The 27,513-nt window shown below is 35.4% G+C and overlaps 1 protein-coding gene across 1 annotated transcript in view; it reads right to left on the reverse strand.

Moving 5' to 3' along the window:
- LOC116170686 (neuroligin-3-like) overlaps window positions 1-27,513 on the reverse strand; it is a 60,883-nt gene that overhangs the window by 16,613 nt on the left and 16,757 nt on the right. Inside the window, exons 2-4 of the mRNA XM_031487190.1 lie at window positions 21,437-21,583; window positions 12,342-13,300; window positions 1,544-1,695 (exon numbers count right to left, since the gene is read on the reverse strand). Of these exons, the coding sequence (XP_031343050.1) occupies window positions 1,544-1,695; window positions 12,342-13,300; window positions 21,437-21,583 (1,258 nt within the window). The remainder of the gene's footprint in view (window positions 1-1,543; window positions 1,696-12,341; window positions 13,301-21,436; window positions 21,584-27,513) is intronic.

The raw sequence follows: 27,513 nt of genomic DNA on the forward strand, positions 1-27,513 counted from the left end.
ATTAATATGAAGTAACTTAAAAGATGCCGCAAGCTTTGATATAATGAATTAAAAAGCACACTCAGTGAGTACAAAAAAGTTACAAGATAAGTTCTATTTTACAGGAAATTTGTCCGATAGTTTTTTTTTGCACGATTAAGGAGGTAAAGGAGTAAGATTGTATTTTATTCATCAATAATTAGTACTACATTAATGTAAGAGGAAAAACACGCACGAAATTGGTGAACTAAGGACTAAATTATCACCCCATTTTGCAAAAAAAATGTCTACAATTAATCTCATTTTTCATTTCATTTCACCAAACTGAAAACGTCGATCGATAAATTATCGGATTAAGTGCTCAACGCTGATTTCGAACTTTAAAGTGGTAAAAAAGCAAAAGCATATTAAAAACGGTTAAACTGAAATTCCTATTTACATACTATTCGAACTTCATCCGTGATTATCCAATTGATTCCAATCAAACTTTAATTGAAAACTGAAACGTATGACGAAACTATCATTTTTCAGCAAATCTACATACACAGTAACAATATCAAATGCATGAATCGTGTAATTCACTTGCAAATCACATCGCTAATGAAATTCCATAATTAATTAAATTACAGATGACGCCGTATAGTACAACTATTTTATTCGAGCATTTGGCAGGCTGACATCGTAATGAATATCAAATTACGTATTGAACTAAGTGTGAATATTGATAATCTTCGGCAGTTTAGAATCAATAATTTAGTATCGAGTAATAGTGGCAGTATTGAAATGCACGGGGAGGATTAGCATAAAGTAAATTTATTCAAGTCCTCTATGAATCGAGATTTCTTGAACCGTGTAAATGAACAATGCCAACGCAAATTGGATGTTCTGCCAAGTTAAACCATCTCCGCCCTATTTGGCAATTTCTCAAAATTTCCAGCGCAAACGTACCATAATTTATGATTAGCATTATGTTATTGCTTGATTTTGTATTATTAAACTTGCTTATTTGCGTTGATTGAGAATTTAGCGCAGAAGCACTACTCAATTTTGCTTCGCTTAGTTCGAGTACACATTTTTCTCTCATTACTTCAAATATCTAAAACTTCTAAAAAATATGAACATGCAGTCTTATAGCAATGCGGCATGTTTGCTGGCATTGGCCTGTATACTTTTATGAAACTTTTCCATTGAAAGCGGCAAATGAAGTTAACCATATATAATTACTCGCTAAACAGCCCATTATAAATTAATATCAAAAGCAAAACAATGTAATTTAGTTATTGTTCCTAAAGCATTAATTTTAAGTGCGCAACTTCTAATTTACCTTTACCGCACCTTCAGTTTTACAACCACCATAAACTTGCGAATATCGAAACTTTGCGTAATGATTCAAACTTCACAATCAGCGATCGATTCTTAATACCTTATGACGCCATTGTAAAGCCAATCAACTGTAAAGTTGACCAAGAAGTTGAACCGACCCGCTAATAATAACGAGAGAACTTTATTGCTGCACCGTAACTAAACATATTGTCACCTAAAGTTTCCGAACTTGTCCACTTACCCAGTCCGTGCGAAATTAGCGATGTAGATAATAACAGCTTCCGCAAGTGATAACTCAAATTTCGTATAGTTCCTTGGAAAGTGGCTAAAGCCGTCGATTAGCGGCGCACCGAAGACGTAGGGCAGCTCCTCCCCGTGAACGGTCCCCATTCTCTGCAAAAGGAAATAAACACCCTGTAAATCATTATATTGCCGGGCACATCTCGCGTAATGAATGTTGTTACATAAGGCGATTAACATTGGCGCAATGGAAGTTCGTCCTTTTACAATTGCGAGGGTATCGTTTATTTTCAGCGAGCGTTTGCGAACAAAACCGCGACCGCTGTGGGCGATCTACAAAGAAAATGGGAAAATAGGGCGCTCTAAACCAGGATCCGTATAATAACAGTAACAATTAGTTTGTGCTGCACTAGAAAACCCAAAAATAAAGGAATAGGGCTTGAGGTAAATTATTCCTCGATGGACCGTTATTAAATAATTGAATTCTAAAGTTCAATGAGATTGTTGGATTGTCCAACTCTAATAAAGTATGAAAAAATTTCGTAGCATCAGCATTGTTTCGTAACCACTGGTAGTTGTTAGAGTTCCTTTTAATTAGTAAATAGAACCACTTGGATGGGAGGATTTAAAATGTGGCATTTAGCTGAAAAATACAAGGTACGGAACCAAACAGAAAAATCAAAATTGAAAAAAATGACAGAACTTGAAGAAATAACTAGAAAACAATACAGAATCAAATATCAAACAAAATAATATTGATAGTAAGAGAATAAGTGAACGCAAGTAGAAACTTACATAGAGTACTGATTTCAAAAAGCACGCAATTTATGATTTTTTTTTCAGAGTTGCCAACTGTAAATATAGGGTAAGTCACGACAGCAGTTCCGGCTGCGGGGGATCCCTAGAATGATTACAGGGTGCTCAGAAATCCTTGATAGCTCCCAGTTTCGAAAATACAAACCTTTTTTGTGTTCTCCAATGGTTTCACATTTTAAAATGAGGACAGTTTGTACATCCATATATGGAAAATTGAGGGTTTTTAAGAAATCCACAACTAATAATCCTTTAATTAGTGCACCATTAGCGCATGATTATTGCTTTAAATAATGATTAATTAACTTTCTTCCTTAAAAAGTTATCTAATAGAAATCACGTCTGCCCCTAAACCTGTACAAATATCACAAGTGATAGCCCTTCAATTCGTGCACTATAAGTGCTTTTCTAATGCATTTTTAACTAATCTTATTCATTAAAAAGTTATCTAAAAAGAGTAACACCCATCCCTAAGACTACATAAATTCACAACTAATATCCCCTCAATTAGTGCACCATAAGTGCATTTTTCTTACTTCATATGCATTTTTAAATAACTTATTTCTTCATTAAAAGAGTCATACCCACCCTCAGATTGTACAACACTCCTACAAGTAGTAATCCTGCAGTTAGTGCACCATATAAGACCATGTTTATTGCTTCAAACGAATTTTTAATTGACTTTCTTATTAAAAAGTGCCACACCCACCTCTAAGCCCGTGCATAAAATCACAATTGATAATCCTTCAGTTAATGCATGTTTATTGCTTCAAATGCATTTGAACTAATTTTTTTTACTACAAATTTATCCAAAAGGTGTCACACCCACCCCTAAACGCGTACAAATATTCACAAGTGATAATCTTACATTTAGTGCATCATTAGTGATTTTTTATTGCTTCAAATAAATTTTTAATTAACTTTCTTAATTAAAAAGTTATGCAAAAAGAGCCACATCCACCCCTCACAAGTGATAATCCTTCAGCTAATGCACCAAAAAGTGCATGCTTATAGCTTCAAATGCATTTCTAACGAACATTCTTCTTTAAAAAGATATCCAAAGGTGTGACATACACCCCCTAGCCCTGCACAAGAATTCACAAGTGATAATCCTTCAGTTAGTGCACGATACTTGCTCGTTTACTGCTTCAAATGCATTTTAAATTAGTTTTTTTAACTGAAAATTTATCCAAGAAGTGTTACACCCACCCCTAAACGTGTACAAATATTCCCAAGCGATAATTCTTCAGTTAGGGCATCATTAGTGCTTTTTTGTTGCTTCAAATGTATTTTTAATTAACTTTCTTCATTAAAAAGTTATGCAAAAAGAGTCACGTCCATCGATCAGTCTGTACGAAAATTCACAAATGATAATCCTTCAGTTAATGCACCATAAGGTGCATGTTTCTAGCTTCAAATGAATTTTTAACCACCTTTCTTCTTTAAAAAGTTATCCAAAGGTGTGACACCCACCCCTAAGCCTACACAAGAATTCACAAGTGACAATCCTTCAGTTAGTGCACGATACTTCCACGTTTATTGCTTCAAATGCATGTTCAACTAATTTTTTTAACTGAGAATCTATCCAAAAAGTATCACACCCACCCTTAAACGTGTACAAATATTCCCAAGTCATAATTTTTCAGTTACAGAATCATTAGTACTTTTTTATTGCTTCAAATGTATTTTTAATTAACTTTCTTCTTTAAAAAGTTATGCAAACAGTGTCACACACATATTCCTGATTGAAATTCCGCTTTGATTTGTGCTCATATTTAAATTCTGACCCTCGTTATTCAATATTCTGACGCCATCTAGGTATCTTCTTTGTAATTCACTAGTTTTAGTTGTAAGTTGTTCCTGTAGTAAATTTGCTCCAAGTGTTATAGCTGTCGCATTCCTTACACTCAAATTTTAATGATAAATATGACATATTTTATTGAGTTATGTACGCCAGTTTATATAAAAATTTTTTTTTGGTACAGCATTACCTTTAATGACTTTCCTCTTATCTGTGAGCAGGGATTATTGTATTGGCTTCACCATTTATCTCTCTTTGGAGTGGTTTCTCTTTCTTTTGTTGTAATTGATGGACAGTAATGAATGAGCAACGGACGAATTGCTGGATTTTGCCTTGTGTATGAAGGAGATCTCCTGTGACTGATTAGTAATTAGTTTCGCACCTCCTAATTCAGCGCCAATGTCCAAGAAACAACAATAAAGGAATGTCCTGCAATTTAAACCTTTATGGAGTGCATAATATTGCGAAAAGAAATCCGCAGCTGTAAAAATCTGTCATGGGAATAACGTAGACGAAAGTCGCGTCATTTCTCGCTAGGGTATTTATGATATTCAAATTAACAGCAATCAAAATCGGAATGTTCGTACTTTTATGAACCAATATGGTGCCATTTTTGTGTAATTTACGTGTATTTTATAGCCTAAAGCTATTCAAAATATCATTTCGAAAATGAATCGTTTCCTGTTTTGCAACGTGCAATATTGTATTTATGCGATTTATTTTGCCTTTTATTCCTTTACATAAAACCTTTCATCTTGCATTTTATTGCCGCGCTCATCCTGCCTCCAGTGACAGTTAGTTATGATACCGATGTGGGTGGTTTTTTTATGTAAAAGAACGACATTTTCGCAGTAATATGGGCGTAAACTTTGAGCTTTACTTGCACACAGTTCATGAAGGGAACTACGTTTGGTGGACAACTATTATGTGAGAAAGTTCTTAAATACTTCTCATTATAGCTGTCGAGATAGTAACGGCAACCCTTTGCAGTTATCTTTTTCCGTATTTAACGAACAATGTATTAATTAATTTTATGATTTATATTATAGAGAAAAAAACCTGAAGTAATTTTTATTAATCGGGGAATAGGGTAAAATTTGTGTTTTTAGTAGGATTTGACACATAAATTTATTTATTATTTATTTAATTCAATCAATTTTGATTAGTGAGTAAGACATTTTCCTGATCACCGATCAACTTTAACCAATGAAAATTTATCATCATTTTAGGGAAGTTCTGTTTGGATTGCCAAACGAAATTCACATCATGTAAAATGTAACTAACTTAGACCTTCCTTTCAATCGATATGAAAAAAATCCGATTCAACAGAGTACAGAACAATCCTTGATATCGTTTTTGGGCTTTAACTTTTTGGCCCCATGAGATTAAGTAGCTCTAAAACAACAACGACCTTTCTTATATCCTTAAGAACGTACCAATTTTTAAAGCACACGAATCTCAGATAGACGGACAGACAGAGAGTAATACAAATTATAAACCCAAAAGCGTGTTAGTTCTTTACATCAAATTCCATTTTCTAAATTCATTTCGGTGCCTTACACAAACTGTATTCCCATGAACCGAAAGCGCCGGAAAGTAAAAGGGACCAAGCGAAAGTATATCTGCGAGTCATTTGCAAAACATATAATTAAGCCCATTTCCTAAATTGTGTTGCAAATTGCTTTTCAAAAACAATTCTTGTCGGAAATACGTTTAAATCTAACGTCCTCGCGACATGCACATTCGCGAGGAAAACTCTAAAAGTTACGCTTTTCGCGCGACCATTTTCAAATGTCATATATACGATTTCGGAATTTAATAACTTGGGATTCTTTACGAAATCGGATAAACCCACCTACAGATGCGGCCTCATTTAGAAAGGCGCTTTCGATGTTAAGAACCAGAGCACGGATTACCGTGAACACATTCTTTTTTCGGATCAACAGATTGTATCCGTCTGTCAAATAAGATCATTTCTATGTGGTTTAGAATCGACACCGTCCAGAATACTGAACGAATCGATTTTTTCGACGCTCACGATAGCTTACAGATAAAAGGGGTTTGAGTTGCGGCTTGAGGAAGGCGTAATGTATGTGCGAGTAGTATTTATGGTGTCGTGAAGATGTCCCACTAAGAGAAATATAATGGTTCACGTTTACGATATAAAAATAGATTGTTTGCTTTAATTCGTTCTTATGGCTATTCGGGACGTAAATACGTAGTATTTTTAGATTTGGAATTGACAAGGGTGGTCGAACCGTCTGTCATTTAAGGCAAACTTTTAGATAAACCTGTATCCATTTGCTAATAATTGTTGACGTATAAATTAGTTGTTGATAAGTGAAAGATTATTACACAAATGCTTCAGAAAATCATACGTGGAAAACTCGCTCTGTTAAACTGGTTGAAAAATATTTGCCGCCTGGAATAACGGATAAATTCAAAAACCAAAACTTCGTTCCGAAGGCAGTCAAAGATTTTCAGAACTTTGTCAAAATTTTTTTCCAATTTTTAATAGAAATGAGCCCCTAGGAAAACACGTTCACATGTATTTCCTCTGTAAACCCGATTAGTTCAGATGTAGACAGTTTAGTGTTACAGGTTTCATTTACAAAATAGTTCTTTATTTTCTCGCTAGAAGTCACTGTAATTTCCTTGGTTAATATCAGGGTTAATATTTTCTTCCTCGTGCGCACCACTATTACTCTACTAAAATATACGACACATTTTTCTTCTACTTTGCGTCGTGCCTGTTTAGAAAAGGTTTTAATATGAAATTTTTCTGTCGTTATTTGTTTTCTATGCTTCATTGAAACGCGTTTGCGGATATGTTTACAAGTTCTACGACCGTTTACGGTATGTATCAACCCTGGTATCAACAATTGACTTTGAATAATGATTTTTTTAGGCTTTTTGTTGCTGGCTTATTCATTTATTCATTTTGGTTTTCCTGATTATTGCTATCTTCGAGTACATCGATACTCTTTGTAGAAACCGCAGCATTTTGGACTTTTCATTATTGCACAAAAAGGAAGTTCAATAAAAAAATTCCACCACCAGTTTATGTGAGACACCATGTGTTGCATTACGTGGTCGCGGGTGGCCTACTTACATTTGAATATTGTTCCTATTTAAGCGCAAGTATTTGTTATAGAACATTATTTAATTACCTGTGCATTTTGTACGATTTGTAGGGACGATTCGTTGTCGATCAAAATTTTTACAACTATTATTTATAATAAATGATTGATTGTTTGATTGATATTCAGTATCTCACTTGTTTTTTTGTTGTTTGTGTTTCTATCTGTTGCTCAGACGGCCGTTAATCCCAGAGTTCAAAGTAATATTTTGCTTTTAGACGACTCCTTCATTTTGATTACATACTGGTTTTCGATGCAATCGAATTGTAATAATTATATTGGTTGGAATAGTTAACAATTGTATCTTCGTTGTTTTCCTGACTACGAGTTAATCCCTTTTTGCTAAAAAATGAGATAAATGTAAAGATTGAGATTTCAGATCTAGATATTACAGTGTCTTCTTTGTAATTACTTTGAGATTATTTATTAAATTACCTTGATTATAGCAAAGATTATTGTTTATATTCTACCTTGTGTTTTATTTTAATTCTTTAGCTTATCAAGCCCAGAACAATTTTCCAAAACCAATTTTCAAATTTTGAATTTGACAATTCTAAAGATATCAACAAGAATTGCAAAATTAAACCACTAATACTGGTATCTTGCAATTTAACAGTACTTAAGCTTATCCAAAAAGCGCAATTCAGATTAGATAGTTTTGAAATAACACATTTCGTAGTAGTAAGATGAATCAAGGGGCGAGTACAAAAAAGTCTGGAAGCCGACCTCTCCCGTTACAGACCTCTTTTATCGCAGACATCTTGAAAACCGAAGTTCACATTACATTCAATGGATGCCGCTTGGTTACCATCAAGTTATTTGCGGAGGCTCACACCCTGGCAGGACTTGTTCTTGGATAAAGACATCCAAATGCTAACACTAGAACATGCACGAGTTCAGCCCTGACGATACATAATCAAAAGTGCTAAAGCGGTGACGTTACATTAGATATAGTTCTCAAATAATCATCCAGCTCTAAAAATCTCTAAAAAGAGGGAACATTATTCATCTGTAAGATCCCCCCCCCCCCCCGCCCTCCTACGGTATGTTCCAAATTATTAAAAAAAATCACCTTTTGGATCTGTCATAGTAGAAATCGGATAGGAATCGTAGGGGGAGGGTTAAAATGCGCAACTGTCTGTCTGTCTTCGATCCAATCCGCCAAAGCAGTAACTATAGCACAGCAGATTCTCTCTTACCTGCAAAAAACCGATGTGCAAATTAGCTCCTGGGCATTGATTGGATGTGACAAAACTAATGTTAACACATGGTGGAAGGGAGGAACAATACGCACAATTGAAATTTAAAAATTGGTAAATCCCTTCAGTGGTCTATTTGCTTGTTGCACACCAATGAGTTACCCTTACGCCATTTGCTGCAAGAGAAAGATGGCCACATAGGAGGGCCATATTCATTTTTTGGCCCTCTAGAATCATTACTAAATGACTGTGGTATTTACCTGTTACTGATTTTGAACCGATTGACACGGTGTTGCTAAAAATTGACGAAAAGGGTCTAACTACCTATCAGCAATACCTTTATAATAGCTATTTATAAGTTGCGAAATGAGTGCCTTTTAGGCACGCGACGTGAAAATTGTCCAACGAGGCAAAGCCGAGTTGGACAACACGTCTAGTGACTAAAAGACATCGTTTCGTAACGAATTATATACAAGATTTTTTGTGAAAGCGGAGAATTTTATTAGTATTTTTAAACATTTTGAAAAGTAGGCAGGCAATCTGATTCCAAGGCAATGTTTATGCATAATTTAATGACAAGTGTGACGTTAAGGTTGAACGTAGCGTGTTGCCGTCTTTCCCGCAAAGTTTTGCGAAAAAATTACTTCAAATGAGTGATATTGGCCAGTCTTTGGATATTGAACAAGCTGCTGAAGCTGCACTATCCACGTTAGTACCGGAAAAATCGACATTTATACGACATTTATACGAAAAGACCTACGACAAAATTGATTTTAATGTTTCATTTTTATTTTTAGGCACTAGTGCCTAAAACTTTCACATTTACGCACTAGTGCCTAAAAGAGTGTCACTTCGAAATTCTAATCAATATCAAAATTTGTCAATTTCGAAACGCTTTTTTTTGACATTTAAAGTGACACTTTTCACAATTGAGATGTGAAAAGTAGAATATTTCGCAAATGAAAAGAATTCACTTTAAAGGTCAAAATTAAAAAAAAATAGATTGGTTCCATTGCAGTACGACTATCACAGAGCCTCCAATTACTAAAAACTTTAGTGTGGAAGGGTTGCTTCCTCAACAAGGAAAAATTGCCTTTCCCAAATTTCTATGTCACACACAAACCGAAGACATGTGCGTCAAACTAGTGACTGAAGTATCTTCCAAAGCTCTAGAGATGGATTCATTATCTCTAAATTAAATGCAAGAGAAATGTTGCATCCTTTTGGAAACAAAAGTCAATATTTTGCATCCTTTATGAAGAAAAACTAATGTAGTAACCTAGTAAGTGTATGCGCAATACAGTGGCGGGAGGGTGGGTTGAACTCGATATGCAGCCATTTAGACCGGGCGCTAGATAGACTTGAGTGTGCAAAATATGAGGACCGCATTCTGTAAATAGTTTTGAACTCTGAAAAGGTTGCAGAATATAATTCTGGATGTTGCCAGCAGCTTTGTTGGTCCAATTATTTTTTATACCCCACCTCTTTAGATATCAAGTAAATAGACTGAACAAATTATGCTTTGGAACTATTTTAATGACAATATCAAGTTGCTTCTTATGTTTAAAGATTAACATAGTTAGTCAATTGTCACAACAATATAAAATAATTGAAATAAAAACAAGAACTGTTGACAAAAAAAATTATTTCATACGAAAAAGCAAATGTTAACATAAGTTATCAAAAAAGCAACTGAGCTTTCTGTACAAAATTCAACGATGCAGCTTGTAAACTATTTCGAACCCAATCTGCTAGTTGAATCACAGAGTGTAATGATGACAAAATACGACAAGGGATTGAGCAGCCAAATGACATCCTGAAATGTATTTCCTCTTATATAAGTCATAAGAACATTCAAACCATACACCTAAACAACCTAGGCGAGCTACCTTCTTCCAGAAATAGATTCCTAGGATGAAACCATCTGTATCAGGCTAAGGATTATGATGTGAGCAGATAGGGTTTTTACTGCGTGAAATATGTTATAAAACATCCCAGAATCGGCTTTTAAATGGTTCACATTCAAGCAGGTACTGAAAGTCTTGAAACATTTCGTTGGATCATCAAATCCTCCACAGATATATAGATCGCGACGCGATCTTCTTTGTACTTGTGTATATTTAGGAGTGGCAGTACAGAGCATTCAAACGAGCTGTATCTAATTTATTTTCAGGGTTTGAAAAGAAATTATTACAATTTTTGGCATTTTTGTGCGATCATTTGAAATTACAAAATTTTTAATCTCTTGACCTTTACTACGTAAAGTTGACTAAAGTTTTTATCGAAATATCATCAATTTGTCTTATTATATTTAGCTGCACGAAAAGGTTACAGATTTTTGTGAAGAATGCCTTGTAATTACTTGTGAGTTTGCGTTATATTTATATGTTATATTTATATATTATTTTTATTGACGTGTAAATAATTGTTATTTCAATTTCTTTTGCAAATATATGATGTGCTTGATATGATATCTAACAAGGACAATGTCGACTCTCTTTTCACATTTTCTCATATCGATATATTTGCATTTTTTGGAAGATTATTGATTTTTCTCGTGTACCTATTTCATTTATGAATTCTTTATTCTTCATTTCTGTTTTATTTCATTTGCCAAACTTTAATTATGGTTGATCATTAAAAAAAAACAATAATTGTCACAAAATTATCAGGATAGAAATATAACATGCACTCAGGCAACTTACTCTCGGCGCAAGAGGAGGGGGTATAACACAAAATTGGACCAAGAGGTGTTCCGGCAACATCCGAATTAATCTACAAGCTTTTCTGAACTGGGATCAATTGGCAGAATGCGGTCCTCGGTTTTTGCACACTCAAATCCATCCAGCGCCTGCACTAATCTCCTCGTGGTGAGTTCTGGGTTAATTTGGTTGCAAATTAAGCGAAAATCTGCATATAAATGTGAATTTGAAAAAAAAATTAACCCCCGTGGGGCGCAGCTACAAATTGAAATACACCAACCAAATTTTTTGTGGGTCATATGTATCGGTTCTTTGCTATGACAAATCAAAAATATGACTTTTGAAAATAAAGGCTAAAGTTTTTATTTAATTTCGCCTCTTTCGGGCTGCCCTAACGTTCATCTAAATTTTATTCGCTCGCTTAAATTCGCCCCCGTAGTACCGGAAAGTTCACACACCTCTCTCTACCAGAATATTTGATCGGGAAATTTACAATTACAATCTTGAATGCACACTGAGGGTAACTTTTAAACTTAGATCCTAAAAAGTTGTCATATTACTGTATTTTTTTTCTATAAAAAACGCAAGTTAACTTGTCTGTGGTAATATATTTTGGGAAGGAAGGGAAGGGGGTTGTTACCAGTTGAAATTGTTCCTGATTTAAGTTCGGAGATTTAGTTTCATGTTCAATTTGGAACAATTATTGATTTTATACGTGCTGAAAATAATTGGGAAAAGTCAGTGATATTTGTAAAGCACTTTTTATTACATTGATATTTTCCTAATCCAAAACCTTAGTGAACGCACTAAAAGCCTAACGTGAAATGTAATCCTCGTACAAAAGCACATTAACTGTTCTCATTATTGCCACACTGATAGGGTTAATATTAAAATTCGTCACGCGTGCCTGTTTCTACATGTAGATAAAGGTAAATCACCAAGTAAATATGAAACAGACAACATGTTCGAATCGGATTAAGTGAAAATCGATACTTGCCTTTCTATATGGAAATTAAGTTGTACTGGGCGGTTTTACAATAATCAATATCAGGTGATTGGAATCATATTGCACGTACGTATAATTAAAACAAAAGCGACATCGGCGGCAATATTGTTGATCCAATTTTGAAATGTAAATACTTACTTGGGGATAATCACCGTCCTTCGTTTGATAATCGAAAACGTAGAAAAATGTTCGTGGACCCGTATGCTCCTGGCCGGGTTGGGGAGGTTTCGCACTAAGTAGATCACCTGTTTGTACAAGGGGCGCCACAAACTGTGCGTCACTCAACGCGGCAACTGCGGCATCGCGCGTGTTTATGGGATGCTGGACGGTCCGTTCCCAGTCCGTATATTCGTTAACTACCGTAAAAAATATTTCACTAAGATGATACGTATACGCGTTGCGGATGTAAGTTCTAATGATCTTGTCCCTCCTCTCACCCTCGAACCCCGCCTGAATGTCCGAGGCGGAGAATCTCCAAAGCGCCTCACTAGTAACAACACCAAAAAGTAGATCGTACGGATTGCTACCCCTTGGCATTAAAGTCGCTTCACTACGTTTCATATTTGCATTTACAGCGCTACCTACAAAACTTTGCAGATCCGAAGGTTTAAAATAGGTTAAAAGTTCTTTGGCAAAATCCGTCTTTATCACCACCCCATCTACACTAGGCCCAAACGCACTTAGATACGAAGGCGGTAAGACGTCCGCATTTAAAAGCTCGTCCAACGGAGTCTGGCGTAGACAATCCACAATCGCCTCGTGATCCTTCGCAACGTCCTCCGGTATTGAACAGTTCACCTCTTTGGCCAGCTTAACCGCGTAATTTACGGGATCCTCGACTAATGCCCACGAAGATAGCGCCGAGCCGGAAAGTAGGATCGCGCGATGGAAAAGGCCGGCCATTACCGTGGGGGAGATCATTAAAAAATTTATACACGCCGCCCCCGAACCGTGTCCCACCAACGTTACGTTCGTCGGATCTCCTCCGAACAAGGCGATGTTCTGCTGTATCCAGTGGAGCGCCGCAATTTGATCCATTAGTCCATAGTTCGCAACTCGAGCTTTTAAATGAGGCGCTGGGTTTGCGTTCAGAAATCCTGAAACCAAAACAAGAGTTAAGAATCGACTTATAGTGCATCGTAAGCCTATTTAACAGTCTGGTGCGTTTTAATGCGCCAGACTTCCTCATATGTTGTTCGTGTCTATTTACTAGTCGAGCAGCAAATTCGACGCCATTTCCCGTGGAAATGCAAACGAACGTCTATAGACAAGCAATTACGTTAAGGTAAATCTTTGGCGTTGAAAATGGAAGAGCGCAGTATTTGGTACTACAATTCTAAAATTATCACTAGCGTAATCCCAATGACCTTGTTATGCTCATAGAAAAGGAAAGTGCTATAAGATATTACGGAGCTTTAATGCCGAATATTACAGTTGCCCAAAACTTTGCAGATATCGCTAATTAATTACGTCATAGTCATATGAGTGCCTTGTGGCGCCCTCTCTCAGAACGAGTAACAAAGGGATATCTTAAATGTTACCAATTTCACAACCGTAAGTCATCGCGCAATAAAACCCTGGACTGATAACAGCATCAACAAGGCGACAACGCACCCGAATGGCCTGACAATCGAAATACAGCACCGTTTTAGAGAAAACGATCTCAGAGATAAATCATTACGACGAATAAAACGGGATTAAGTTCGGGATTAACTGCAAGCGCATGCATCGAGAGATTGATTAGTTTGGGTTAAGGGTAGACCGAACGCATACAATATCTGAAAGAGAACACACAACAAAGAGTAAATATCCAGTCTTATAAAACAGCACTAATGGAGCGTAGCGACGTACTTGAACATTGGGATTAAATTGCACGGTAAATGTATAAGATTTAATTTCAATTGGGGCAGGGAGAGAGATGCTCAGGATACAAGCTGTCCCAGTCTCACCATTAAGAATAAGTTGTGCTTAGGAAACGGATCCTTTATACGAAAACACGCAGTTTTATATTAGAAGATAACTGGCAACAAGTTCGATTGTTCGCCCTGTTGCCGAAGTAGATCCACTAGAACAACGAACATTTCCAGAAACGTAACGCCATTATCGGTATGCATATAAACAAAGTCGACCCTCTTAAAAAAGCTAGCAACGAACTATGGTTAACGATGAGATTTTTGTTTCATTTTAGTTGTAGTTGTACATATGCTGTAAAAATGGTTCAATAATTTAGTCGTAACTGCTCTTTTTTGTAATTTAAGACGTAAAAGTTAAAGAACATGTTGGTAATGAATGTATTGCTGTTTTTCAAAAAAAGGGGACTTAATCAAAGTAAAATTTAATTGAATAAGATAAACGATGGCACATGTGTGAAGTTTAGAGATAATGAAATGCATTGTAAAACAAGTGCTCGCATTTCATCGGCCTGTACCGAAGGTAAAAATTGAATAAGCGTACGTAAATGTCAAATACGATTTTCCCGGTGTTTTGAAGTTTTTGTTGTATGTTAATTTAAAAATTTTTAAGAAGTGTTACGAAAGTAGTACCCGAGCTGCCATTTCAACTATGTCAATCGTCATCGAACCAAACTGATGATTTAATAAAATAAATTTTAAATTTTAAATGCCTGATATAAATCATAATGTGTTAATTGAAGAGCGCATTGAATTCGGTGTAGATTCAAGTTTCATTTTCTTTTTAGAATTTGAATTTTTATCCCATAATTCCCAATATTTCAATCAGACAAACTCAAGGGTTAATTTATTGCCGAGTTTGTGAATGTGAATAAAAAAATGGTTTGGGGTGTTTCTATACACTGTGTCCATGATAAGGATGTCTATCATGTGGGTCTCCGAAACCATGGTAGATACGATGCTAGTCAAATTAGGGAAAAGTCATTGTCATTATCATCATTATCATGTTTTTAAGAATACCAGAAAATTCCGATTACTTCCTAGGATATGGCGGAAAAACGTTCCTATTTCGTTTTCTTTTCTGGTGTTACTTGAACAGATAAAAAAAATGAAAAACAGAGGGTAAGGATTTTTTATCTGTGGAAAAGATGGTAATTGCTTTAGATCAAGTTTCGAGCATTCTGCTGGCTACTTCGAATTAGGTTTTCCTGCAGTTTTCCTAATTCGTAAGGTAAATACTGAACTAGTATAGAATAACTTAGACCTTCTGCAGGGGCACATCTAAAAAGCATTATGCAGGCAATTGGGGAACAAGCCTGATGAGGGCCCAGAGAAGAGAGGGAGAATAAATAAATAAATGTCTATGGCCATTTAATGTTGTTCATCTTTGCTAGCTAGGTGGAAAAGAGTTGGGAAATTTTGTAGCAAGCAAAGGGAAAACTTTACAATAAGCAAAACCGCCAAAAAAGGAACAAATGTAAAGAATCAGTAAGCCGACGGCAAACAATAATTCATTTTATTTTATTAAAGTTTTAGTTCAGACCGTTGCAAACGCCCACAAATTATTCAAAATTTATAAGAAACTGAAGAAATTGACTCCTTTTTGCGCTATGCGAAACGGTATTTCAATGAATTGTGTCCACATTAGTTTTTCTGTGGCAAGTGGAAAACGGTTTCCCCATGGAAGCACGTCTTAAGGAAAAAATGGACAACTTTTCATTTATTGGCTCACATCAATCCGAATTTAAATATACGAAAAGGCTCTCCGAAACGGAGTTCAATGGCTTATTGTGGACACACTAGCTTTTTCTGTGGTAAGCGAAGAAAGCGTTTCTATTATGAAAATGCACGCCCTCGGAAAATAGTACATTATATATCAAGGTAGAGAAGTCCACTATTATTGCCTGAGCACCAAGATTACATCTCGAGGCGCTTGCGCCGAGGGGTGTAAGGTGCGAAGTAATAGACTTCTCTACCGTGGTATATATACTATTTTTTTCACTACTAGCACTTGAAATCCTCTAAATTAACATATTATATTGATAAGAGAGTTAACGGTTGGACAGAATTTTTGTTTATTAATTTAACATGTCAATCAAGTACGTGGAAGTACAAGTCAAACAGGCCGTATTTTGTTCTGTCATTGAGATTTTTCAAAGAGAAATTTCGTTCGAGTTTTTTCAAAATGTGATAATTTTAGGTATGTAATTTCTCTGGAAATTGCGAATGGTGGCAATTATTCGTTTTAGAGAACTTGTCTAAACGTTCATTGAGCGAAATTTCGGGTTGTGTTTTCTAAAAGTGACAGCGTGACAGTTCTCATTATTGACTACTAGTTAATAATAAAAAATTATTAACCACTTTGAACAAATGCCGAGAAAGCCTACTTTACAAGTGGAAAAAAGGTTAATAATCATGTCATCAGACGCTAGTAGTGAAAAAAAATATTTACGTTTTTTATTTATGGATGTGGATCGATATTGATTCAAATTGTATCAAATGGAAAAAGTGTCATTAGAAAACAATATTTCTAATGAATACTTTTGAAACTCAAATTCCTGGTTGTAGAATCCAGAAGCTTTTGTAAAATTTCGTTAAAAATCTACTATGATTTTTGAGGCACATTAGAAGACTTTTTGTGCTTTACAGGTAAGGTTTTTTTGAGTTCTAAGTTAGGCCGAAGGTACTTTTTTGTTAAATATTGTGATAATTAGCGATTTATTTTAATACAGAAGTTAACCGCACAGAATTGCTTATTTGCCAATTTATTTAAAGTTTTGCGAGATCCCGCAAATACCGGGATCCCGCGGGATTAACATCTAACAATCCCGCAAATACCGGGATTGAGATTTTGCTGCGGGATTGCATTCCCTACTAGAAACCAATTTCGAAAGAAAATTCAAAGGGCTGTAACTTTTGAACTAGTAGCCCAATCTTGGAACTGTTTGAAATTATGGATTCTACAGGCCACATTCTATAAGAAAATTTTTTTCCGGGTCGATCTGAGACAATTTTTTTTTAGGGCCTCAAAAAAAGGCAGTGTATAACCTTCCTTTTTTACCAAAAATCGACTACACCAAAATTTCTCGGGAAAACACTTTTTCTTATTAATTTTGGTGCGTAGAATCCAAAACAATTCGTACTTTTTCGATCAGACTTCTCAATCAAAAGTTATAGACTAGAAACCAATTTCGAAAGAAAATTCAAAGGGCTGTAACTTTTGAACTAGTAGCCCAATCTAGGAACTGTTTGAAATTATGGATTCTACAGGCCACATTCTATAAGAAAAATTTTTTTCCGGGTCGATCTGAGACAATTTTTTTTGAGGGCCTCAAAAAAAGGCAGTGTATAACCTTCCTTTTTTACCAAAAATCGACTGCACCAAAATTTCTCGGGAAAACACTTTTTCTTGTTAATTTTGGTGCGTAGAATCCAAAACAATTCGTACTTTTTCGATCAGACTTCTCAATCAAAAGTTATAGACTAGAAACCAATTTCGAAAGAAAATTCAAAGGGCTGTAACTTTTGAACTAGTAGCCCAATCTTGGAACTGTTTGAAATTATGGATTCTACAGGCCACATTCTATAAGATTGCATTCTCTAGTCCGCACTGTTAAAAGCGCCTTAAAAATAGGCAAACCACGTAAAATACCCTAAATAAATTCTCCCTGGGTATTTGACAATTCCCTTCAACCTTCCTAGATGTAAGAAAATACAAAATAAACCCTGGACATACATTTTTGACCCATTTTATGGGCGGGTATTGAAATGCTACCTTGCGCTTAAGAAACCCGCTATAGCAAGCGCCGTCCGGGGTTGCGGGGTTGGCGGAATAGCTGAAATTGAACCTTAGGGTGTCTAGAACATCCTCTGAAAGTTTCATAAAGTTATCACAAAATGCAAGGTTGAAATCTATTTTGGCTCTTAACCCCTGCACTATTGTGTCGATTAGAGGTGAGATTAAAATGTATGGTCCTAATTGGAAGCATAAACATGCTGCAGATTATGGTGAAGGTTTTCAGCGACTCATAAAAAGGAAGTTCTATGATACCTTCCATTTCGTCTTCTGATACCTAATTCAGGAAAATATAATTTTGCTATTTGTATGAATAATTTAATTCTCTCATTTCATCATTTTCAATGGTAATCAACAAGTGGATGCTAGTTTAAAAATTTCTAAATATTCTGAGACTGATGCAGAAGCTTTGACGAGACGAGATGGTGTCCACTGGCGGAGATCAGAGATCTTTCAGGCAGTCAGAGTATAGGTATTATAAAACGTATTGATTTGTATCAGAGAACGAAAGTAAAATACAGAGAAATAATGCGAAAATTCGAGGAAAAGTTGCACCCGCCATCAACTCACAGATGAGGATTTTCATTGTTAACGTGGTATTCCAGTAGGTTTGGCGTGTATAATTTTCACAATTCTATTGTTCCCAATTTTTTACTCGAGTCATGAAATAAAAATACCTTAGAGCGTTTTTATAAAATCTGTTTGTAATTTCGAAATAACCTTCATAGTTGTACTTAAATTTTTTTGATAAAATTAGAAAAAAAACTACAGCTTCACTGAAAAACTTCTAGATTGAAAACTGGTGGATCAATGTAATCATATATTACTAACCAAATATGCGTATAGCAAGAAAAGTCATCAAAATGTCATTAATGTTAAATTACAAAGGCCGTTCATTCAGCTTCTGCCTACTTTGAAAATTCATATCAGATACTATCTGAAAAAAGAATATAATAAGCTTCCCTTTCGAAATAGATTCGTAATAATTAAATTGAAGCTTAACATGTACAAAGCTCATAATTTCTTAATGGCTTGTACACGGCCAAAGTGTCCGTTTTGAGTGGAAAGCTTCCCTCAGCATAACTGATAAATAAATTAAACGAATTTTCCGTAAGCTAGAGAAGCGTTTTATTTTTCTGCACTTAAACTATTGCGATAAAACGAAAATGTTTTACGTAAATTTCGCAATTTTTATTGCCCACGACCGGCACTATCTGTTTCTCCCCAAAAAAAGCGAATCCCCCAAAATCTTTACTGCCGCGACGTTTTATGTCGTCTTTAAATTTACCATCGACGTTTTTCTCTAAATTTATTCCACATTTTATGACTTTATATACACGATAAATAAATTTTGATGATACCTTTAATTAAGTTTTATCTTAATTACGTTATTAAAGTTTTGATGAGGGTTGACTACGTAATTGTGACTTCATCAAGGAAGTAACGCGCATTCGCAGCCATTAGCTAATTTAGACTGATTTCTATTTTCTAGTTTTTTCGTCTGTTGCACTTTTACGTTTAGTACACTGTTGGAAGATTTAATTACTGCAGTTTAAATAGTTTTGTTTTCGCCGCTTGATGCCGGCAGCTTCTCAATTAGGTTTTTTTTTGCAATGCAATGCAATGCAATTAATCTTCCACATTATTTAATTAATACGAGGGTCGTTTCCTGTATTGAAATAAATACAGTGTCAATATAAATTTTTTGATGTAGACTCCCCGAAGAGCTTTTCCCCGAGCTCCTCAAAATAGGCCAAACAATTCGGTAGCTAGGTCATGTTTCGTTTTGAGAACAAGAGGAAGTCTGACGGAAACAAATCGAGCGAATAAGTAGGGGGAGGGGAGGCGGGGATTTTTCCTGGGCACAAGATGGTACGAATGCACGGATGCATTGTCGATTTTCCATAATCAACGATTGTTCCTTTTTATTTATTTTTTTTTTCATTTATTATCTCTCTCCTGTTCTGGACCCTCCACAGGCTCGCGCCCAATTACACAGTGACCCGCATAATGCTTTTTAAAGGTGCCTCTGCAGAAGGTCTTAAGTGTTTCTATACGACTCCGGTACTTACCTTACGAACTAGGAAAACTGTAGGGTAACCTAATTAGGAGTAGTCGGTAGAATGCTCGAATCTGGTCTAAGGAAATTACTATCTCTGTCACAGATGAAAAATTCTTACCTCAGCCCAGGTTCGAACACCCAACCTCCGGTTTTATATTTGGCTATGAGCGAAAGAGCGCGTCAGCGATAGAGTTCTCGGCTCCTGAGGTGAATTTGAATCGTGCATCCAATTATTTACTTGCCTGGAAGATGTCTTATTTGCACGTGAGGGCGTATATTAACGGTTTATGGTCCGTAAAAATTGTGAAGGGGTGTCGTTCACGAATCCGCCTGAAGTTTTTGGTTGCAGCACTGCAATCAACTCAAGATCGTAGGTGCTGTATCGTTATTCAACGGAGAAGAATGCCAAAAGGAACCCACTTGTCTTGTCACTAGTCCCGGGCGGTGCCAATGGTGTCTGTACGCAGTGCATAACGGGATGTGGACACGAGGAAGACTGCACTAAGAGCCTTAGCAATGCTTGCAAGGCTGTTTCTTCCACTTCAGACCATTGCAATTTAACCTACTTTTTGAGAATTCATTTTAAGAATGGTCAATGGAGCCTGAAGGTGGGACGCATAAGTGATACAACGACGGTAATGGTTCATCACACCTAAACACGCCAGAGATCAGTCGAGTTGAGTGACTTTGGGAAATATAGAATCGGTTGCACCTTGGCAGGGGGTAGTTTAAAACCATTTTTGTAGACAGCAAGGCCTGCGAAAGTTACCTGTGTTGCGTCCAGCGTTGACTTCGCCCAATTGGTGGGAGATTCGCACCTTGGGACACCGTGAAGAGTTCGATGAGGTGGTGCCGGTGTTTTTCGTGCGAAGGGTTGACTCATCTAACGTAACTGATATTCTTAAATCAACTAAATGATTGTTTGAACATTACAGAATAGGAGACTATAATCAAATGACTCTGGTAATATATCTTTCGGCGCAGAAACGAAGATGTACCATGTAATTTTTTTTCCAATTAATTTAAATTTCTCTTACGAAAAATTTGGTGTCATTTGAGTTTATTGCTAACCCAAAAGGAATGTAGGGCATTATTGGAGACGAGTGTCTGTCCGTACCAATGAGCAGGAAGCTGTAGGGTAGTAATGTCTTGTCAGTCGTTCAATTTCCTACGGTATTTACTCATTTTAATGTTATTTCTTATGATCTTGATGAAATACTCCATTGTGAAACTCGTTCGGTGGCTTTCTTGTAGATGTTTAAGTCGGGCCATTATTGGCACTAAAAAACCAAATTTCAATATGAGTGAGGAGGATTTATTTTAGAACTGCTTCCAGAAACAAAAAAAAAAGGCAGCGTAAAGTTGCCCTTCGCATTACTTTTTCAATGCGCTCGCTAGTAAATAAATGGCATTTAGGTACGTCATAAATAAACCGTAGGAAAAAGAAAGTAAACGCTGTACTTACCCAATATACCCAAACGATAATTTAGGGTTACGACAACAAGTTCAGCATACGCGGCAATAACGGTTCCATCGTAGGGATTTCCTGAATTCCATTCGAACGATTCCCCATGGATATAAACTATTACTGGATAACGTACTTCCGTTCCGACTGTAACAAAGGCCTCATATTAATTTCTATTTCAATGTTCGTTAAAACAGAACTAAATTAAACAATTATATCGTGCGCAACTTGGCACAACAAAGGTTCGTTTTCAAGTTAGTTTATGTCAACGACACTAACGAAGGCAAAATGGTCAGCGAATTAAGCACCCCGTATCTTAAACGTTCTCAACTACAAAGGAGATAATTAACTAAATCTGATTGTTAAGGTTTTGGCTGTGTTTTCTTGGCGACCTTCTTATTTTCGACACGATGTCATTTTCCTTGCTTCCGAGCATTATCATAATTCATAGAAATTGACAAACTTCGACGATTTCTTTTGTTTTAGTAGGTCAATGGATGACTTCTAAGGGTTGTAGGGGATGTAGTTCAATCATTACGAAAGCAAATAGAGGCAGTAAAAATTGTTTTTCTTTCGTTCTGAATTATGTTTGTGTATGCTGATGATGTTTAACGTATGCTTTGTGTTCGCTTTCTGATCAAACGTTATTCGGAATTTGCACAAGCTATTATTCTTGAGTGTGTAGGGCGAGATATACATGTTTTACCTATTTTTACGAGACTGAATTTATGAATCGTAATTGAACACGAAATGAAAGCTAACAGGTCAGCTGCCAATTGTGCATATTAGAAGTTATGAATGCACTTAAAGGTTTAATTTATTAGGTTTGATCCTACATTCTTCAAAACTTAACGCAATTAGTTTTCATATTCGCCTTTGATTCAAAGGGTTACAATAAATGCCCGAGATTTCTTTATTGACACAGATTCCACCCTTAAATTCCCATAATTGGGATATACAAAATTTAATTATATAAAATAATTAATCCAGATCCTCCAGTTTCTACTAATGCAGGTATATACCGAGAATAAGATATACCTAGAATCGACGGTTGCATTGGTTACCATGTGTCAACCAATCATGGTATACATGCTGCTATGGCAGTTATTCCAAGGATATCTTATTCTGCGTAAAATAGCAATTGTAAAATCGGCCCTAAAGGGAAAAACGCTACCTACGGGTGATAAGAATAGGAAAGGAGGAATTTTCTTCCATCTTAAGAAGATAAGCATCCAAAGTGATCCTGCCCCCCTCCCACAGGTATGCCAACTAACTGTTCTTGTTAAACATCACTGCGAAAAGAATGCCACTCGCTGTGGAGCGGCAAATACAGAATTATTGACTGCATTATAGAATCCTACTTAGTCAAATATTCATTTTCTACACAAAAAAGTTTAAAGCTTTCCGTAAAAACGGAATATCTTGCAAAACAACCTCAAAAATATGCACCTAAAGCAACAAAAATAAATTAATAAATCATTTTATGAAGATATAAAGAAAATTGAAAAGTTAGATCGCTACCTACAGCTAATTCGCACATCTTTAATTATAAGTTACACCAAAGCAGGGAATTACACTTCGCACAGAAAACTTTCAACAATGTACACATTTTTATTACTTTCTTGAACGGAAACATAGACGCCGGAAAACTTTCTAACGATAAAATTGATTAAATCTTGACACATCAACGGCAATGATTTATGTTTAACAACGTACAACAAGAAGACCCCAAAACCCCTCAAACGTAATTACAAAAGTTAACAGTTACTAATTATAAGAGAAGGCTTTCTCCCTTCACTTAGCGTCCTATTATTGCTCGATTTTTTTTTCAAAAAACCTGAAACTAACAGCGATTACGACGAACTTAAATTAAAATCTAGTTTATCGCAAAACTTAATTATAAAAATTTTTACAAACTTTTTCGTTATCTTCCTTAAGGCAACAAACTTTTATATAAAAGTGCGCCAATGAAATTACAAATAGTTTTCGGCGAAGTTTTAAAATTAAAACTATAGCATTTCCACTAAGATGTTATTAAAAGTTTGATTCAGTTATAATTGATAAATGAAACCGTTCTTTGCGGTAGTTCTTTTGTTTTGAGCGAACCCGAGCCCTTTGTGACTAGTGGAGTTTTCTCGTCGAAGCTTTACACTTCCTTTAACTAGTTTACGGTGGAGAGCGTTGCAAAGTTTCCAGTTTCTTAGAGAAGCTTTGTCTAACCTGTCTTGTGTTTAGCTTAGTTATGTCTATTCGCTTTAGAGCTAAATTATATGCGTGCGTAATTTATTTCTTAGAAAGTTAGTAAATTATGTTACATGCATGCAAGGGGTATAAGATAATTAACTTGGCCACCATTCTGTTGATTACAAAAGAGTTTTCTTACAATGTAGATATTCTACGACTTTTATGTCGGAGAAGTTGGCAATAAAAGCTTTAAAGGCAGTAACAGTGAACATTATGACAAATGTATGTGCCCGAAAGCTATTAGAGGTACGTCGACGGTAGTAGAACCAAATCCACCTCTCGAGTGGTCCTCAGCATCTCGCTTATTCTTTATTTAAATACAGGATTCATTTGACATCGTGGAAATTACAATTAAAGTTGGGTCAGTAACATGCCCTTGCGCGAAGGGCACGATTTATTTAAAATGAATTACCTACATTAAATTAGATGGTATAGTAACGGTAAACCCGCACTAGAGGAATAGATTGAACACAAGATGTTTTGTTTTATTTCGATTACAACTAATTAAAAAAAACGCTAAAAATTTACAAAATTACTAAATGTCGACTAATCTCTTGAAATGTAAATGTTTTTTTGGGAGCTTTAGTTAATCGTTTCTGATGGTAAAGTGAAATAGGTAGGTTTTTGAAAATTTGTACTTAGGAGTTACTCTGAAGGCCGAATCTATGTAAAACATTTTCAAAATTGTGGCACTTCCTGAAATACCGGAAGTAGCCCGTAAGTTCGATATTTTAAATGGCAATCCCTATTTGTTATTGCATTTTTGGTTTATACGTAAAATTCAGTTCTTTTGAAACCCACGCGTCGATATTTATTTATTTATTTATTTATTATTTAATTCCAACAGCAATAATGCCTATTACAGGAATGATCAAAGTAAAAATACACATAAATCATAACATAATTAATAAAGATTGAACATAACCAAGTTTTATAATAGAGAAGACGTGAAAATAAATCATATCAATAATTATAAATCTTAATCGTTAATTGCTTACAATTTTATATTTTATATTGGGGAAAAGGTGAAAATAAATCAATGCTATGAAAAAACTTATTAAAAACTGACGACCTCTTATAGTTACTGTTATTATTTGCAATTTATGATTTTTAAGTTATTTTGACTTAAAAAAATGACTAATGCAGACGGTACCTTGAAAACTGATCACGAAATTGATTACTTGAAAACGGTTGTAGTTATGGCAACCCATTTGTACCAGTACCAGTACACAGAAAAAGAATAGGGCTTTCTTTCTTTTAATGTACCTAAATAAAGTTAAGGACTAAGTGAAGGAATTTCACTCACCACTAAAGTTTTTTTTCTCCAACCACCTGAATAAGACGCTATTTTGTGACAGTGTTCGGTACCTAAAATTGACGTTTTGCGGATTAATCGCTTTCACCATGGCAACTGTACAAAAAGTGGATACTTTTGGTCCTAGTACCAAAAAGAAATTGACCTTGAAAGTTGGCCAATTAAAAAATTACAATCACGGAGATATGTCACATTGACATCGTTTTACATTGCAGGTTGTAAGATAAGATATTTCTATACATACAAATCAAATATTTTTGCATATTCAATGCAAATAATGATGTTACCTATACGTATGTACATGTATTGAAAATGATTTACGCTCGCTATTTTTATTTAAACCATGTGTAACGTAATTTACATATTCCGTGAACGTAATTTTAATACGTATACAACCCGCCGTCGCGCGTAACGCCATCTACTTCAGACCCATTGCACTATTATCTGTCATTTTGAATTCAAAATTTGAAAAAGTTAATTGCAATTAATTTTAATTAAAAAACTGTATGGTAAGTTTTTTATTTCAATACAAAATATAACAATATTAATTGTGTATACAATAAAATGACTGAAACTGATAGCGACATGGATTGCACTCCGCCAGAGATTATAGAAACGGCAGAACATGCTACCTCAAGATTTGCTCCCTACAAAGTCGCGAGAGGTGAGAAGTAAGAGGTAAAAACGAATAGGTTATAAGTTAACCTAAAAAGTAGAGTGGCATAACACGTGAGGACAAGAAAGCAGAAGTTCTTATACTATAGTAGTGAAACTGTAACTGAATCTAAATTCGAATATAATTTGAAGTAAAGGGGGTTGGAGAAAAAATTTTATGTTTTATTCGTACAAAAAATGCGTTTTCGCGTCGTCCAGCAACTATCTTCCTCGTCCCGAAAACTGACATTTTTTGTACTAATGAAACAAATAACTATTTAATGAAACGACCATTTTCTTACACTCTCATTTGATAGAGAATCAAAATTGGCATATTTTGACATTACATTTTCCTATAGCTATCTTTAACAGTTTCTGACTTATTCCCATTTCATTGAATTGATACCATTTTTTTCAGATTTTCCTTTTAGTCGGCCATGATTTCGTCAAAGAGTAATTAATAATTTGATTTCGTGACTATCATATTTTAAACAAATCTATACGTCGTCTAGTATAAAAACAGTCGCCACCCAATGCAAAACTTATGTAACGGGCAATTAAAAATGATAGGAGTTTTAAAACTCGAATCTGGGGAATAAAAGAAGAAAGAATAAATGAATCTAGTAAGCAAGGATTTAGTTAAATAAGGTGACGAAAAATTCGCGAAAAAAATCCAAGGCAAAGATTTGAAAAATGTTAGTCTGAAAAAATTGGAATAATGGCAAAAAATGGAGGAATACTGGGGGTCACAAATTTTGGAAAGTTTTCAGAAATCGAAGAATTTTTGAAATTGACACAAACTTGAAGTATCTGAAAAAGCGGAATACTTCGAAGCAAATGAAAAAAAATATGCTGAAGATTAAAGACCTTATAGGACAATCTGAAGAATTTAGAGAATCCTACAAATCTGATTTTTTAAATAGTCATTAAGTGAAATTTCTTACTTCCGTAAAAATTTACATTGCATCCAAGAAACAAGTTTTAAATATAGCTTCGAAGAAAATATGACGGAATAAAAGAAAAAGGGGATACACTGAAAACATTATATTCAGATACGGAGCCGTTGAAAAGGGTGAAAATGATAAAAAAATGAAATAGCGAAAAAAATGAATAGGAAAATAGGGAGGCACGCGTCGCGAGTTTAAGTCGGTTTTGGGCGCAAATATAATTTCCAGAATTAACAATTTACTGATACTAATACAGAACATAAAAATAGATAAAGTTAAAGCTACTTTGGATTGAAGGTTGATTTTTTCTTTTTCAAATGCGCTCATATTCTTGTAACAGATTATATCAAGGATGTGCGAGTATAATTTGCTTATCTAAGGATACAAATGCAACGCTTGTTCCTTTCGTTTCTTTTGTGAAGTGGCCATATCCGTAGCAGATGTTTATACAATGAGCAAGGGATCGTGACTAATGTGTCTTAAATGACCCTCCCTGAATTTACATTTCTGCTGAAAGCACAGGGTATCGTGCCGTTGCCGTTCAGCAAATCGATTATAGGGAAGTTTCCCGAACTTTTAATATAAGTGTTTGCTTAAAGAAGTAGAAAGAGACGGGCTACATATACAACAATCAGGGTGTGACATATTTCAAACAATGGACGCCCCAACGTTACGCCGCTCTATAAACTACGCTACTATGTATGCAAATCAGAGGGGCAAACTTTTTTTAGAATAACTTCAAACTGGGACCAATAAATTGTACAGTTCACCGCTACGTGTCTGTAGCATATGTTACTACTGCATCGTACTTTGCTCATGCAAGCTTTTTGTTATCATTAGCTAGCATATGTACAAATTGCATCTAAATCCCGAAGCGCACCCTCGGGGTTTGAGACGACGAGTATTCGAATCTGTTT

The sequence above is a fragment of the Photinus pyralis genome, unplaced genomic scaffold (genome assembly GCF_008802855.1).
Source record: "Photinus pyralis isolate 1611_PpyrPB1 unplaced genomic scaffold, Ppyr1.3 Ppyr1.4_LG5, whole genome shotgun sequence".
In the NCBI taxonomy this organism is placed as follows: domain Eukaryota; kingdom Metazoa; phylum Arthropoda; class Insecta; order Coleoptera; family Lampyridae; genus Photinus; species Photinus pyralis.